At 55.6% G+C, this 16,820-nt stretch overlaps 1 protein-coding gene across 1 annotated transcript in view; it reads right to left on the bottom strand.

The window, feature by feature from the left end:
- SPTB (spectrin beta, erythrocytic) overlaps nt 1-16,820 on the bottom strand; it is a 63,771-nt gene that overhangs the window by 12,101 nt on the left and 34,850 nt on the right. The window contains exons 18-31 of the mRNA XM_054567437.1: nt 15,995-16,141; nt 14,344-14,607; nt 13,811-14,017; nt 13,274-13,363; nt 9,740-10,018; nt 9,011-9,141; nt 7,839-8,043; nt 7,201-7,575; nt 5,549-5,793; nt 4,342-4,480; nt 3,832-3,916; nt 2,853-3,049; nt 2,528-2,577; nt 1,919-1,997 (exon numbers count right to left, since the gene is read on the bottom strand). Of these exons, the coding sequence (XP_054423412.1) occupies nt 1,919-1,997; nt 2,528-2,577; nt 2,853-3,049; nt 3,832-3,916; nt 4,342-4,480; nt 5,549-5,793; nt 7,201-7,575; nt 7,839-8,043; nt 9,011-9,141; nt 9,740-10,018; nt 13,274-13,363; nt 13,811-14,017; nt 14,344-14,607; nt 15,995-16,141 (2,493 nt within the window). The remainder of the gene's footprint in view (nt 1-1,918; nt 1,998-2,527; nt 2,578-2,852; nt 3,050-3,831; nt 3,917-4,341; nt 4,481-5,548; nt 5,794-7,200; nt 7,576-7,838; nt 8,044-9,010; nt 9,142-9,739; nt 10,019-13,273; nt 13,364-13,810; nt 14,018-14,343; nt 14,608-15,994; nt 16,142-16,820) is intronic.

Genomic DNA, 16,820 nt, shown 5'->3' with positions numbered 1-16,820 from the left:
CTGGGCGAGGCCTGCGGTTTCTGCAAAGGTTTCCCAGCCCCTGGGGGACCTGTTCTTTTTTATTCTCGTATCAAAAGACCAATTGGGTATCACACCCTCCCTTGGAGTTTCGTGGATCCTCATGAAAACTCAACAGAGAGCTGAGACAGGAGCAGCAGCAGGAAATGTTTCCATGAGGCCTCGGGCCTGGTGTTCATTGATTCGCCATCTGGTTTCTTCCCGGTACTGGGCATGGGCCAGCTTTCCCAGCTGGTGTGGCTGGCTCTCTGAGAAGTGTCTCAAATGTGGGCTCACTCCACCCTCCAGAGACACGCGGGTCCAAGCAGGTTTTATTCCCCCCAAACCCATTGACATTCAGCTGTTGGATGGAGGCGGCTCTGATTCACATGTAATTAAATTTGCACAGACGCACAGGGCACGAACAATGGATGGAGTCATTCGGGTGGCCACAAAGGAGCCTGCAGACCTGGGACACCACCGCACACAGACACACAGGAATGCACAACCGAAGCGCAGGTAGTATGGGAGGCAGGGACCGTCCCAGCCCCTGTGTCCACAGTCTGTGCCAGCCCCCAGCTCTCTCTCCTTCCAGTGGGGGCTGTCACTGGGAGAAAGGGGCTGGGACGAAGTCCACCTGAGATCCCACAAGCGATGATGGGAGCTTCAGAGGGAACTTCTGGGAGAGACCCTCCAGCGGGAGCCCAGGAATGCCCTCTGCTGGACATGACGGGCTGGTGCAGCTCAGAAAGGGAGGCCTCTGGCCAGGCAGGAGGGGCGCAAAGGGAGCTGAGAGTCAGTGTGAGTGTGTGAGTGAGTGAGTATGTATGTGTCACAGAAGTGTGGGAAGAGCTGAAGTGTGGACCCGACAGGGATTCTGCACAGGAAATTCTCACAGTGTGTGTATTTTTTTCTGGAGTGGTTGGAGTACCAGAAATTTCCACCTAGAATACCAACTTCCCTAACCCCCCAACAGTTCTGGCAAGCTTACCCGGGCCCCTGTAGAAGTGGGGTACATGCAGTGGTGAAGCCATGCGAGGCACATGCTGAATTTTTGCTTTCTTCTCAGTCAGCCATTCCCCAGGGCGCTTCCCTCAAACCTGGGCTGCAGCCTCCCAGGCCTCCTGCACAGACCTCCTGGGTCCTGTTAGCTAAGAGACCTCTTCCAGACAAGGTCCGGAAGCTGTATGCCCAGGTGGTGACTGGCAGCTGGTGCGTCTGAGTCTCCTCCTATTTCTCCCTCAGCCACACACCCTCCTTTCTGCAAGTTGGGGACTGGCCCTGTGGCTCTTCCACATGCCTGCAGGGCGCTTTCAAGTTTGTTCTTGCCCCAGAACCAATTCCACATCCAAACTCACTGACCAGCAGGCCTCAGGCCAGGACGGTGCAAGGGGGCGGGCTCTGCCTGGGAGGGAGGAATCTGCTGGGGGGTGGGCGTCCTGAAATGCCTGTGACAGGCACGACTGGACAGTCTATCTGTGACTGGTGGGTGAGAGAGAGAGAGAGAGAGAGAGAGAGAGAGAGTGCGCGCGCGCATGTGCGTGCAGGGGACACTGCATTAATGATGGAGTGAGGGAAAATGGGAAAAAGGATGGTTTATAAAAATTAATCATTTTTGTATAAACTGTTTCCCCTGATGTAGATGGTGACATATTTATACAAGAAAATTTAAATTTATTAGACTAGATAAAACCAAACTAAGAGAGTCATGTCAGTGGGCTGGCATGTCAGTTTCTTCTGGGCTGAAGGGAAAACCTAGGTGAACACTGCAGACTGATCTGAAGGAGGAGTCTGGGGGCGGGTGGGTGGCGTGTGCCTGTCCTCGACCTCCGCCCTGGCCCCCTGGCCGAGCCTAGTAGGGATGAGCGGGTTCTGGCAGCAACGACTCCAAGGAACTAGACAAGTGGGACAGGAAACTGACCGGGGACGTTCTCACGGTGGTCGCTGGATGGGGAACTTGGGGACCCTCCCCTGCTGTCTCGCCTTCATCCTCTTGAGGCCTATGAAGACACAGCCCCTCTTTAGAAACAAGCACCTCTCTGAGGCCAGCGCCTACCCCCAAACCGGGCTCTCCCACCCTCCTCCAGGGAACTCATGCCATGGGTCTCCCCCGCCCCCCAGCCTCTGGGCAGCCCGGCAGGTGCTTGGCAAGGAGCCACTTAATCTGCCTTAACTTGCTGGTTAAGGCAGACACTGCAGGAATGGACACTCCGGGGCCTGTGTTCAGCCGGCTCCCAGAGCAAGGGAGGTGACACTGCAGCGGCCCCTGCCCTCTACCAGCTTGGTCTGCAGCAGGTCTTCAGGCCACTCGTGATTTGGGGTTATCGAAAGCTCTTCTCTGGCTGTAAGTCCTAGGCACTCCACATTTCTCTAACTAGTGACCGAGGTGTGAGAGGTCACTGGTGTAGTGTTAAAACATCAGGGGGCTGTTTCTGATCTAAAATACCCTTCTCCCTTACCATCACCCCCCTCGCCCTGCCCTTGGCACGGTGCTCTGGCGAAGCCGCCACTCAGCGCTGCCCATACTTACCCAGTTTCCTCCACGGGTCTCTCCAGGGTCTGGCGTTCTTTGAGCTCAAGCTAGGGGAGGAAAAGGCCAAGGCTGTCAGAGCCACCGAGGAGGCGGGACCGACCATTCTCAGACACAACACACCCGGGTGTATGTTCCTTTTGGGATTATCCCTATTTGTCTTTGGGTTCAAAAGTCAGTACTTTCTACCACTCCTACCTCTTTCCCACTCTCCCACCTTGCCGAGCCTTTTACACTGGTTCTGGGTGTCCAATAACTGGCTAAGGGTTCTTGACTTGGGGTACCCCGAAGGCGTGGCTGCCCACCACCCCAGCCTCCCGCTCACCGTGGTGGGCTTCTCCAGGGCAGCGAAGCGCTCTGCCCAGGTGGCTGTGGATTTCTCGAAAGCCTCATGTCTCTTGATGAGCTTCTCTACACTGTCCACTGTGTGTCCAAAGTCCCGGCTGGCCAGGTAGGGCTCCTGAGCGATCAGCCACGCTTCAGCCACAGATGCGTCCCGAGAGAACTGGCACACTTCCAGCACTGTCATGGAGAACAAGGTGCAGGCCCACCCACAGGGCCCAGGGGGCTGTCAGCCTCCAAAGGTCCGCTCCTGCGGGGCCCCGGGGGCCCCTCAGCAGACCGACTCAGAGTCGGCAGTCAGGCACGAAGCCCACACAGGTGTGCTTGTTACTGCGTGGACACCCTGCTCAGTGGTAACCTCCTGCCTGAGGCTGCTCCTTCCCCACACCAGGCCCCTACCTCATCTCTACTGACAGTGATGCTTCAAAAACCCACCAATTAGAACGAACTCCATTTTGAAAACAAGATGTTGTTTAGATGTCTCCCTCTGAGGAGCTGTCATCTGCCCTGAACACCCTTTTCCCAGCCCTTGGCTGTCTCACAAAATCGTGCACAAATAGCCACGGGACCAGTCCAGGTCTTCTTGGCTTGTGGCGCCCAACAGAGTGGTAGGATTTCTCCACCTTTCCTAGTCTCCAGCTGCGCAGGACAGAGCTCCTTCTGTGCCTGACATGCCTCAGATCAAACACCTGGGATGCCCTAGAACCCTACCCTGACCCCTCTCCAAGTCACACTCTATAGGGGTCCCAGCCTGACAGGAGGTGGGGGGAATGGGGCCGAGAGCTGCAGAGGTGGGGGCTGGCTGGCTGGTTCCTGCAGTACGCATCTCCTGAGGGGGCTCCTGAGGCCCTTGGAAACGGATCTTTCACGATGAGTGTGCTGTGGGGGCTCTTCACTCAGCAGCGGTGACGTCAGCCCCGCCCCCGCCCCTCTGGGTTCCCTGGCTCCCAGGCTGCACTCACACATGCTGAGCCGCTCCCAGCGGGCCTCCCACTTCTCGTTCATCTCCTTCCTCCTGGACACCACCTGCTGCAGCTTCTCCCTGATCTGTCGGGAGGGAGGGAGAACAGCACAGGCTTTGGTAACCCCGCCCCCTGTGTGGGGTGGGGCACAGAGAGATCCTGCAAAGAATGCTGGATGGGCTTGGTCACAAAGACCTGGCTTCCAGTCTTGGCCCTGCCACTTGCCAGCTCTGCAGCCTTGGTCATGTGGCTTAACCTCTCTGAGGCACATGTGCCTCCCCTAGAAAGTTGCCAACTGCAAAACATGCACACATGTGGGCGTTAGGCGGGTTATTCGCCTGCTGTCCCTACAAGCAGCCCGCCCTTGGAAAGGTTTGGTGGGGCTCTCATCACCAGTGCTCCCTGGGGGACAGAAACATGTGCCTCCTCCCAGGAACGCTCCCAGGAAGCTGTCTGGTCTGGAAAGAGTGGCGGCAAGGGCAGGGAGAAGGCCATCTCTGTCCCCCTCACCTCCTCGGACGCCTGGTGCTGCCGCTGCAGCAGGGACTCGCCAAGTTCCAGGCAGGTGTTGAAGTTCTTGCTTCGGGTTTCAATCTCCGCCCTGATGCCCTGGTGATACTTCATGAGCAGTTCCACAGAGGAGACGTCCCTGGGGTGGGGGTGGGGCAGGAGGACAGGAGCCGGGGAGAGAGTTTGAGGAAGAAGCAAACGCTGGTGACTGGTCAGCCTGATGCCAAGTTCCGATCAGAGGGTCCACCCTCCCCCTGCCTGGGGGTATGAGCCTGCTCCCTTCTCTGCCAGCCTGGCCCCAGTGGGAACACTGATGCCTTGGTGTCTGTCACTGCTCACGGCCAGGGCATAGTAAAGTGCAGGGACCCCAAAAGCAGCCTGGGAATATTATTCAGCAGTAAAAAAAGAATGAAGTACTGATGCATGCTACAATATGGAGGAATCTTGTAGAGGGTGTGCCGAGTGAAAGAAGCCAGTCAAGAAAGACCGTACATAACTCTACACAAGTAAAAAGTCTAGGGGGACAGAAAACCGATTAGTGGTTGCCAGGGGCTGAGGAAAGGGGGACTGTGGGGTGAGGATGGCTGAGGGGTACAGGGTTTCTTTTGGGGGCGATGAAAACCTTCTAAATTTATATTGTGATGGTTGTGACTATATGAAAAACCACGGAATACTGAATTGCATGGTGTGTGAGTTATATGTCAATGAAGATGTTAAATATAAAGGCGGTCAACCAGACGGGCAGAGGGGGAGCCAAGGGCCAAAGATACCTGCTAACATGACACAAAGTGCATAGAGCGCCCAGGTTCCCGCTGAGGCTCTCGGTGCCCAGGGGCCTGCTGCCCCCTCCCACGAGCAATGAGCTCTGTCTTGAGTTTTGGGGAACAGCCCTCATAACCCAGCACTTGGGGAAGAATCAACAGTGAACCCTGTATTTTCACTGCCGTCACTGTAGAAGCTCACAGACAGATATCTTTCTTGCCACTCTCAGGATCCCCTTTACTCGGAAATGGTCAGTCCTCCTAGCGGGAGCTGAGCCACTCGGTTTCTGCCAGGACCCAGCCCTCAGTTGTCCCCCCAGGACTCCTGTGCACCCACAGTGCAGGACTGTCCCTCCGGGGAGAAGCCTCAGGGCAGTGCCCTGGGCTGCCAGCCTCTGGGACAACGTGGCCAAGGCATGGGGCTGCCCTGGGGACGCGCCCCTCACCTGGGCCTCTCCTGGGTCTCGATCTGCCGGATGATGCTCTCCATCCAGGAGAGGAGGTCGCGGGCCATGCTGAAGAAGCGGAATTTGTCCGCTGTGTCCACCAGCTGGGTGCGGCGCCCGGCGCAGGCGTCAAGCAGCGCCTGCCACGCGGCAGACACCTCCTGCTCCTTGTTCTGGATGGCGTCTGCCTTTTCCCCAGCATATGCTGTCTGCAGGCGGGTGGCCACATCCTGGAACTGCTGTACCTGTGGGCAGGCAAAACTGGGCATTGTTCCCCTGAAAGATGCATGTTGGGCCTGGGACGGGTGAGGCATCTGCCTGCTGCGGCCTCCCTTGCCAGGGCACTGCTGGAAGGCACCACCCAGAGGGTGCTGCAGAAGGCCCTTGCTTTGGCACCTCTGCTGATCCAAGGTACCCCTCCCTCACCTCAGGCTTTGATCCTCATCAAAGGGGAGCGAGAGGGATTCTATGTCCTTTGATCTCCTCAGAGATATGATAATCAGAGTAACTATGTACCAGGAGCTGTTCTAAACACTTTAATTTATTACTCTCTTCATTTCTACAACCATCCCATGAAAAAGGTACTATTATTGTCCCTGTTTGGGAGATGAAGAAGTGGAGGCACAGGGGGCTAGGCCACGGGCCTAAGGTCACTCACAGCAGCAGGGCGGGGCAGCTGTCCCTGTACGTAACCACTCTGCCTGCGGCCTCTCTGAGGAAGGGGCGGGGCCAGACCCCTGCTTGAGGCCCGCCCTAGGGCAATGAGGCCTCCTCCCTAAGGGCTCAGTGGGGCTGGGCCTGCCTCAGGGCTCAGACGCCTCCAAGGCTCCACCTCCAGCTGAAGGACAAATCCCTAGGACCTGCCACTGCCTCCCGTTCTGGGTGAACTGCGGGTCCTGAACCCCACTGGGTCGGTGCAAGGCTGCACAACAGCCCATCTCTTCTGCCCTGTGGGAAGCTCACCAAGTCCCAACAGCTGGGGCCCCTTGCCGCAGGCTCTATCACACTGCACTCTGTAGAAGAAGCCCTATGGACCTGTGGAGGTCCCTCAGGGGCACCCCTGTGAAGGGAGGAGGGGGGATCTAGGCAGATTTGGGGGCTCCTGCAGCCCCCATGTGGGAAGGCCGAGCAGCCCTGTGGCTGAGGGCGCAGTGTCTATAGCCAGGCTGCCAGGGCTCTGCCACTGATGTGCAGGTTCCCGGGCCCCTTACTGACCTTCGCTGTGGCTGCTTTCCCTAATCTGTAAAGTGCAGATAATATCGGTACCTTCCTCAGAGGGTGGCTCCGGGGTTCAGTGAATATGTATTTAGCTTAGAATGGAACCTGGTGCTTGAAAACATATGTGTTTGCTCACAACACTTGTAATATTTTGCACCACCAGAGAAATTGTATTTTAAGGTATTTTATGCATTGGGTTTTTATAAAGATTCAGTTTGAAGAACTAGAAGCTGAAGGACATCCAAAAACCACTGTTCCTGCCTTCCTGTCCTGAGCTGCTGCCTCTCTGAGCTGTTGCCTCTGTTCTAGAGGTTTCCCCTGTAGAAGCCAGGAGAGGACCTGATACCCCACGGCCCCCAGGAAACTGGTCATGGAGAAGGTGTGGAAGGCAAGTCCCCAGAGCCTGTGGGTGGGCAGCAAGGGACAGAAGGCACCTGCACGCCCAGGAGGTGGAGCTCCCGCTCGAAGGCCGTGTGCACCCGGTGGAAGGACTCGGCGGTGCTGGCGTCCAGCCCCACGTCCTCTGGCAGCTCGCGGTGCTTCTCGTCGATGAGGCCCAGGATCTCGGTGCCCGTGTAGAAGTAGCGGTGCAGGTCATAGGAGGCGGCCAGCAGCTGCATGCGCGTGTCGATGAGCTCCAGCAGGTCGGCCCACATCTCGTTCAGTCCGTCCTTCCACTCGGCAATGGTGGCTGCCTCTCCGTGGCCCGCGTCGATGAGTCGCTCGATAATGGCATTCACGTTGTCCACCCGTTCCTGCCCAATGGCCCCAGTCTCCCGCGCAAAGTCCCGGAACTTGTCCCGGAGCAGCTGGACAGGGGGTAGGAAGAAATGTGGTTATCGAGGTCAGGGGTGAGTGGTGTCGTCACACTGGCTGTAGACTTTCCCACGTGGCAGCTACAACCACCTGGAGCCACACTCTCACACCTTCTGCAGGGCATCCGGAGCGCCCACCACTGTGCCTGCCTCTCTGTGCAGCATTTTGCAGCCGGAGGGGGTGTGTGTGTATGTGTCTGGGGCAATGGCTCTTGCATTAGAGGAAGATGAAGAAAGTGGTTGCTGTGAGTACTCACAGTAACATGATCGAAGTCTTGCCCCATTTCTGGGGACGAGGCCACCAGCTCTTTTTCTGCAATCCACTGCTCCAAGTCGTCAGCCTCCCTCTTCAGCTGGAACAGGTGGTACATGTTCTCTAGCTTCCGCTTGCGTTCCTCCGCCATGTCCTTCAGCCCCGCGTACTGCTTGTCCACTTGCCCCTGAAGTCTGATGATCTGTTCCCTGGAATTCAAAACAAGAAAGTGTTCAGAGATGGTGATAGAAAACTCAGGGCAGCCAGCTCAGAGGAGCCGACCAACTCCTCCCGGACTTGTGACAGGGACAGGTGGGGACACACAGCTCAGGAGAAATGGCAGTGACGTCTCCCAGGGAAGAGTTTGGGAGGGAAGGAACCACTCCTAGACCATGATGCTTCAGGGGATGACAGAATGTGTCCCCCTTGGAGGTGGATGCTTCCCGTCATTGCCCTGCACCCTGGGAAGCCTAGAGAGACAAGAGCAAAGGGGGACTTCTCCACTATTCTCCCAAGGAGGCTGATGGGGCAGGCTGTCTGAGCAGGACCCTAGTAGCTCTGCTTAGCTCTTCAGAGAGGGATGTGCAGTACCCAGGGCTCCATCCTTGGGGCTCCTTGGGAGATGCTGAGGTGGCTGCCAAGGGCTTGTGGCTGCGGATGCAGGCAGCTGAGGACCGAGCCATGACTGGGGGCAGCCTGAGGTGTGTGGCCCAATGAGCTCCCATTTATGCAGAACCCACACAACCAAACCGCCAAGATAGATAAAAGGTTTGCTTCCTCCACCCCCTCTATAATAATTTTGCCACAAGACTGTGAGATCGTGGAGTACCTTCTGGACCAGAAGATAAAAAGTGACATTAGTCTTCAGCCTTGCGTGGCAGAGACTAACTCTTCAAAAGATCGGGGCGCTCAACTCACTCAGAGGATAGTTTTGCTTTTCTGTTTTCTGATCTTTCTGCAAGCCAGACCTCAGTCGGCCCTGTTTGAAGTTACCCGCACAGAACCAGGGCCTGAAGTGGAATGGGGCCAATCAAGAGTGCAGAAAGCAGCTTTCTCAAACTCCTGCTTTCAGGAAAACCGCCCGTTTTCCCACTAGAACCTGAACAGATCCTGGTTGGTGGGGCCCCTGGCCTGACACCCATGACCCGGCCAAGTCACCCCAGCTGGCACACGCACCCCTCAGGGTGGCCTGCTGTGAGCAGGCTCTGGGCCCGGCCGGCCAGTTGCTTGATGTTCCGCCCATACTCCTCCACTGCACGCTGCTGCCGCAAATGCCGCTTCAGCATCACGATGGCGTTCTCTTCATCCTGGGAGGCAGGGGACTGTCAGCATGAGCTCGGGGAGCTTGGTCTGGTCCAGGTTACAGCCCAGCTCCTGGAGGAGCCCCACCTGGGAGAGAACCAGGCTCCAGGGATGCCCACAGGGGAACTGTGCACCCTTTCCTGCTCCCCGCTTCCCAGCAATGGGAAGGTGGGGGGTGGGGATGCCCGCCTCCCACCTTCCTCCTGACCCCCTCCAACCCGGTATCTATCCTTCCAGGCCCAGCTCCAACTCTGTTTTGTGAAAACTTCCCCTATCATTCCAGCTTTAGAGACCCCCTCACGTCACACGTCACCCCTCCCACTTCCTGTAACAGTTCCTCAACACAGAATCCACGGTACAAAAAGGTGAAGGACCTTTGGGTTGAAACAAATCTAGGTTGGCAGAAGGGCACACAGCTGCAGTAGGCGGGCAGCAGGGGTAGACGCAAGAAGTGGGGTGTCCTGAGGAGGAGGGTTCCTTGTACACCCCCTCCCCCCGCCTCACTTCTCACACACCTGACTTACACAGCTCCCCACTGACTGCCCGCCCCCGCCCTCCCTCTTGGCCTTGGCACCCAGCCGGGCACCCCTGGCCTGAGCCCACCTTGGGGGTCTCGTCTGAGATGACATAGAGCTCCTGCTCGCTGATCCAGGCCTCGGCCTCACCCGCGTCCAGGTAGTACTGCTGTGCCTCACTGGCATCCCGCAGGCGCTGCAGCCGCCCGGCGGCCGCCTCCCGCAGCGTGTCCCATGAGCTCTGCAGGCGGCCCAGGCGCTCCTCGATGTCCCCGCAGTCGATCTCTGCCTCTTCCACCAGCCGCCGCCCTCTCTGTAGCACGTCCTCGACCCGTGGTGCATGGCCCAGGATCTCATTCTGGAGGGTCTGGGGCCAGAGGGGAAGGGCTCAGAGGGCATGCGGGCGAGGCCGTGCCTGCAGCAGGCTGCCGAGCTCACACCTGGCACCGCTTGCCCTCTCCCACTCGGGGAAGCTCGAGCAGGGCAGGCGGTGGCCGTAAAAACTGCCAGGCGCAGTGCTAGGCACTTCACATCATTCTCCTTTCACACTCCCACGGTCTGCTGGGATGAGCACCAGACACTGGCACAGAGCAGGTAAGGAACAGGCAGTGAGTGGCAGAGCCGGGATTTGAACATGACTCCCTCTGATCCCACAGCCTGTGCTCCGGACTGCTCCCTATCCTCCCTGTGTTCTAGCAGAGCTTGACTTCTTAGCTGTACAGGATAGAGGAAAGGAAAACAGTGCCTCGACAGCCTTTTGATATCTTATCCTAAGAGCTTTCACTCCTATAAAACTACAGTTGACAGTTACTCCTTGTACAGAGTTATGGGTTTTATTTTGTTTTTCCCCATTTCTATTTCTCAAATCTCTTATGAGCTTTGTATTATTTTCTTGTTTGAATCTTTCATGACCAGAATGGCATTTTCCTCCCACTCTGGGGACTGGGTCACCGTTTTCTGCAGGGGGCCATGACGCATGTGTCACACACTTTGCAGTCCCAGAGGCCCGAGCCTGGGTGCTTCTTGTGTGTGGGCTCCCAGCCCCTTATGCCTCCCTTCCTCCCTTTCTACAACTGTCCTGGCCTTTAAAGCCATCTGGAGGGCAGGGGCAAAAGCAGGACACGTGGGCAGTACAGTGACTGACAGCACTGAAAATACATGGAACTGGCAACATCCGCACATCAACATCACCTAACGCTCTGAAGTGCATTTTTACACTTGAAATTGAGGCTGACATTTTCCCGTGGTCGGTGCAATTGTATTCAAACCACCCATGGTGTCAGTTCTGCGTGTCTCTACTTTCCCTGGATCTTAGGACCTCAGCAAGGGAACCTCAAAGGCCTCTCTCTCTCTCTCCTCTCTCTCTCTCTCTCTCCCCCCTGGCCTCTCAGAATTGATTTCTGGGGTCCCGTGCAGTGAGCTTACATGTGATGTCTTCTTCCCTGACTTCATAAAATGCATATTTATTAAGTTATTTTGCATATAGCAGAGCCTGCTCTAGGGACAATGCAGAAACAAAACCCCTGCTCTCATAAAGTTTACACCCCAGTAGAGGAAATAGGTGGTAAGCAGGTAGGTAAATGCATAAACGTGGATAATGGGTGCCAGAGGGAAAATACGACGAGATAAAGAAAGTCAGCCGCAGTTGGTGGTGGCTGCTTTACCCTGGGGAGTCAGGAGGGCCTTTCTGAGGAGGTGACGTTGGAGTGAGATGCCACCACACAAAGATCTGGGGGATGAATGTGGCTGGGAAGAGGGAAGGGCAGCTACAATGTCCCTGGGGGGGAGGCGAGCCTGGGCTGTCTAATGGCCAGAGAGAGGGGGCCGGAAAGCCAGAACACTGTGAAAGCGGGAGAAAGTGATAACAGGTGAGATCTAAAGGCAAGCAGGGGCCAGATCAGACAGAACTGTGGTTCTCAACCCTGGCTGCATCTGGGGAAACAGACACAGCCGGGGCCCTCATCCCGGGGAGCCTAATTAATTGCTTTGAGGTGGGGCTGGGGCATTTGTAGGTTTGAAAGTTTCCCTAGGTGATTTTAATGGAAAGCCAGAGTTGAAAACCATTTATGTGGCACCTTGCGGGATTTGTCCTAGTTGCCTTTAAAGCAGTGGCTCTGAAAGTGGGGTCCGGACCAGCAGCCTCAGCATAACCCAGGATCTTGGTAGAAATGGAAATTGCCAGGCTCTACTCCCAGCTTGACTCAGTGGCTCTGGGGTGGAGCCTGGTCAGCTGTGTTTGAACAAGCCCCCGGGCGAGGCTGCTGCACACTGAGGTTTGAGAGCCACAGTGATAGAAGGACGGCTAAAATGGGGTTTGAGCTTTAGCCAGGTTAGCCTAAAATAGTCTTCGCTGGGGCAGCCACTCTCTCCCAGGAGATTATCTTTCCCTTCTTGTTTAGAAGAACCCCGTTTATACTTGCCCTTTCCTTAAAATAACATCCTTTGGCCAGGGGAGATGGAAATCTTTTGGCAATAACACTAACTAGACACAGTCCAAACTTTTTACTGTTGGAAGGACTGAAGTCGGCTCATTTTACAGTTGAGGAAACTGAGGCCCCCCAGGTACTGTCTTCTACTGGCCTCCTTCCTTCAAGCGGAGATTGTGGTGTTAACTCACATCCTACCACCTTCCAGCCCAGGTCCCTTTGTGAGTCCACGGAAGCCTTTTGATCATGTCAGCTACAAGCAAAAGATATGAGGGAGCTTTTAAGGAACCCCTTTGAATTCAGGCCGTTGCACAGTTGCTAGACTCTGTGAGCAGATGGCAGCTGATGTTGCTTTGGGGAGGGAAGTACTGTCTGCCGCGACCTTCCTTCCCAAGGAGCTACAATGCTGACTGGCACTCTGGGACATCCTGCTTTCTCCGGGATAAATCCCCAGGCTCTCCTTGCTTATCACTGTGGCTGCCCTTACATCTTGACCCAAAGAGCAGACCAGGCAGGAGGAAGGACTCTCCACCCAAAAGCAGGGTCGACGGTCAGCCCTTGGCCAGACACAGAGGCAGCACAACCAACGTAACTGGCCGTGGAAGATACAAGGTAACTCAGGCACAAGAGGAAGTGTGGTCTCTGCTCACTTCCAGGATCCTGACCAGGGCCACAGAAGTTTCCAACCAGGCCTCAGAGAGAGCAGGACAGCAAATGAATGTTTGCTCCAATGGCTCAGAGTCCAAGTTTCATGGCTTCCTAATGCAGTGTGAGCTCCACAAGTCCTCATGTGTCCAGAGAAGCGGGGCCCACTTACCCTGAGGACACCCAACTTGCCCAGCTCAGCCCTGGATGAGGGAGCGCAGCCAGGAGCTCTGGGCCTCCTCTCAGGGAGGCCGTGGAATACAGAAGCCGCAGAATTAAACCCAAGGCCAGGGCACCTGGGTCCTGCATCCGCCTGTGCCCCGATGGGTCTGAATGGCCCCAAATCCCAAAGCATCCTAAACAACCCCCTACCCTGCTCTCCTGTGGTCCTCTCAGAATTCTCCCTGCCATCACCAAAGCTGCTGTTAGGGGGTCCAGGGGCCCCAAAGTATTACTAAGAGCAACAATCTTCTGTAGCTGGCCTTGTGCAGGTAAAAACAGGGCAGGGCAGAAGGGGGCAGGTCGCACTGACAAGGTAAGGCAGCACTCACCTGGTTCTTCTTCATGAACAGCTGTACAGTTTGCAGATTAGTGCCATAGTCAGCCGACTGGGCCAGAGGCAGCCTCTCCTCCACCCAGAGCTGCGGAGACCAAAGGCAAGAGGACAGCTGATGACAATTGTGCCCACCCTTTCCCAAGCACCCGCCACGATCCATGGAGTTCCGCTTGTCATGTCTTCCTGGTTTCTCCCAATACCCCATATCAGGGTTTTGCCCCCGTTTTACAGTTGGGGACATTCTGACATTTTTGAGTCGAGGTTCCTAATATCCTGTTCCTGGTCACACAGGGGAAAGGTAACGTAGCTGGATTGGGAACCCAAGCCTGCCTGGCCCCAAAGTCCATGAGTGAGTTAACATTCAAAAAGCACTGGCTTTACTTTTATATTTAACATAAGCATCACAACCATCCTGCGAGATAAGGGGGCGAGATGAGCAGACACCTGCTGCCAAGAGCTGGGCAGCAGCCAGGAACCCTGACGGCAGCCACTGCCTCGACTGCTGGGGAGTCAAGGGTTGCAGCCCATGTACCGTCTCGTCCTCTAAGTCCCGGCTGATCTGCAGCTTGGCTCTGGATGATTCTAGCTGCTTCTTTCTCCTCCCTAGGGGCTCCAGGAGGTCTAGGAACCGCTTCTCGATGCTCAAGTCAGCGCCCTCCTCCTCCTCTCCTAGTGAGGGCATCTGGTCAAACAGCTCCGCCAGCTCCTCCTTCCGCACATTCACTTGGTCCTCCAGACGCTGGGACACAAGGGGACAGTGTTGGCACTCTCCTGGGCAGCGCCTCCTTCCTCTCCATTCGTATCCCACCCATCCCTAAAGTCCCAGTTTGAGCTCCCTGGATGCCCCACTCACCTCCCCCTGCCCCCCACCCCGGAGCACCTGGACTTTCCTTCTCAGAAGTGCTTTTATTAAGCTGTTTGGATCCCTGTCTTACCCACTGCAAAGGAGACGTTTTTGCATGGTAAAGGCAAGCCTGGCTGAGAGGAACTCGCTTTCAGGTCTCAGATTTGCTCCCCGAGATCCCTTCTATTCCAACACTCCCAGTCTACAACCCGCTCACGTGCCTTCAGCTTAGCCAACATCCGGTTGACAGTGGTCAGGTCCTTGCCCGGGTCGTCGGACTGCAGCTGGTCCTCCATGGCGCTGATCCACTTGTTGAGGTCGGCTTGGGTCTTCGAGCGCAGGTCAGAGCTCCTGGCGGCTGAGAGCTGTTGGGCCTTCTCCTTCGTGGTGGCCTGAAGCTCATCCCAGAGTTGGTGCAAGGCTTCCAGCCTCTGGGACACCAGGGCTGCAAACTGGGGCTTCTCTTCCATCAGCAGCTTGCCTTCCTGTGTGGGAAAGAGGCGTGCTCACCAGCCAGCCCCGGCACAGCCCTGCTCCAGGTGGCTGCAAAGGGCTGACCGGGGTGGGGGGCCAGGGAAGCCAGGAACCTGTTGAGAACTTGGTGAGGCCCACTTGAAAGACTGTGTAGCCCTGAGTTATTTGCAGAAGGTGGGAAAGCGGGAGCTGTGTGTGGGGCAAATGATTCAAGAAATTGCAGTATGGGGAGCTGCAAAGGTCAGCTGGTACTAAAATTGTTTTGTTTTGTTTTTTAGAGATTTTATTTATTTATTTTTAGAGAGGGGAAAGGAAAGAGGAAAAGAGGAAAACATCAATGCGTGGTTGCCTACTGGGGAGCTGGCCTACAACCCAGGCATGTGCCCTAGACTGGGAATCAAAACGGCAATCCTTTGGTTCGCAGTCCGGCCCTCAGTACACCGAGCCACACTAGCCAGGGCTAAAATTTTTTTTTATTAAAGGAAAAAAAGATTCAGGATCCATCCAGGCACAAGCAGCCTGGAAACCTCCCCGTGAGTTCCACCCTCTCTTGATTTGATCCCTAGGGGCTGTGCACTAACTAACCTTTGGTGGGATCTTTAGTTATTGCCCTTGTCTTTGCAGGTTTTCATCTATACAGATGTATCTTTTTGGAGTGAGTACAGTATAATAGGACTTGGGCCTAGGGATATATACTACTCATGACAGTCAATGTTGATTAAGTGTTTAATAACCGCCCAGGACCATTCTAAGTGCTTAATGCTCACAACTCCCTCAGGTAGGGAGCTGTTATTACCCCCATTTTACAGATGAAGAAACTGAGGTGCAGGGAAGTAGAGTAGGACAGTCTGGCTTGGAGCCTGCACCTTCAGCTACTGTGGACATGGCCTTGTGTGGCCCCTAGGCCTGCTTCTCCCTTGCCGCCACTGTAGGAAAGAGCCAAAGTACCTGATTCCAAGATCTAACTCCAGCCACATATTTACTTGGGTCCCTTGGCAAACTCATTACATTGTCTCTCCGCATCTGCAAGGGGTGTGAATGGCCCCTGCCCAGCGGTTCTGCCCATCAGACAATGGACTGCTCTGTTCATGTCACATGTCCCCTGGTGCTGGGGACCTCCAGAAGGCAAACACAGATAACTGCTCTTCTGGCAATGGATGCTAAAGCTCTGACTTGAGTGTCTTTAGTGTCCTGGACTGTCCCCAGACTCAGGTGACCCAGAAGGGGCACCCATTCTGACCAGGCTTAACAAGACTGCATATATCTGAAGGTGTAAGCACTGCTGAGGGAAGTTCCTTCACTTCCAAGTTCTGCGCTGTCCAGTCCGCTTCTGGACGGTGTCCACGCCTGGGTGAGGCCCCATTCAGGTAAGCACATCCGAGCACTCGTGTTACTTACTGCGTCGATGCTCTCCAGCCACCCCTGGTGGGAGGCCAGCTCTGCCATGAATGCCTGGTGCTTCAGCCATTTGTTGTGAAGGTTGCGTGCTTCATCATAGGAGACATCCTGAGATGTCAGCAGCTTGTCATTGATCCAGAGAGTGAGCTATGGGCAGAAAAAGAGGGGACGATCATTCCCGAATGTACCTCTTTGACCATGGGCTCAGGGCAGGGCCTGCCGCCCACCTTGGGCCACCTCTGGCCATGGAAGGCAGCCAGGCAGAAGTGTGAGCACAGTAGAGCACCATTCTCTGACTGCGGATACCTCACTCCCAGCACGGGCCACATAACCCACATCGTCACAGGGCCAAAATATGGACACCGGTGGGTCTTCCACACCAGGATGTGCCATGTGACACCAGGGATATTTATGCTTCTCTTCATATTTCCAGGACCTAGGACAGGGCCTGGGCTGTTGCAGGAACTCAACAAATGTTTACTGGATGGATAAGCCCACCCTGTAGCGGTAGGCTGAGAAATCATTAATAAACACAGAGAAAATGCTTTTGGAGGAAGAAGCCAAGGCCAGATCCTGTAATTAACAATGGGGGAAGAACTGCGAGACGCAGCCAATATTTCCAAGATGTCTTGGCACCATACCTGACCCAGTCTGTGCCAAGGGCAGAGGTAGATAAAAACAAAGTCGTTGGGGCTGAGAGAAAAGGGGTATGAGGAACGAAAGCATGAAAGAAGTCAGGGAAAGCCCCATTCCACATGGAGACGCTGCTAATGGGGGGACCCAGGAGTGCAGTGAAAGGCCTGCCTGCACAGCGTGTCCCAGGCTG

The sequence above is a fragment of the Pteronotus mesoamericanus genome, unplaced genomic scaffold, assembly GCF_021234165.1.
Source record: "Pteronotus mesoamericanus isolate MK-2021 breed Mesoamerican mustached bat unplaced genomic scaffold, CSHL_Meso_final contig_182, whole genome shotgun sequence".
Lineage (NCBI taxonomy): Eukaryota > Metazoa > Chordata > Mammalia > Chiroptera > Mormoopidae > Pteronotus > Pteronotus mesoamericanus.
Note: the sequence above shows the minus strand (reverse complement) of the source record. Positions and strands in the feature narration are given on the sequence as shown.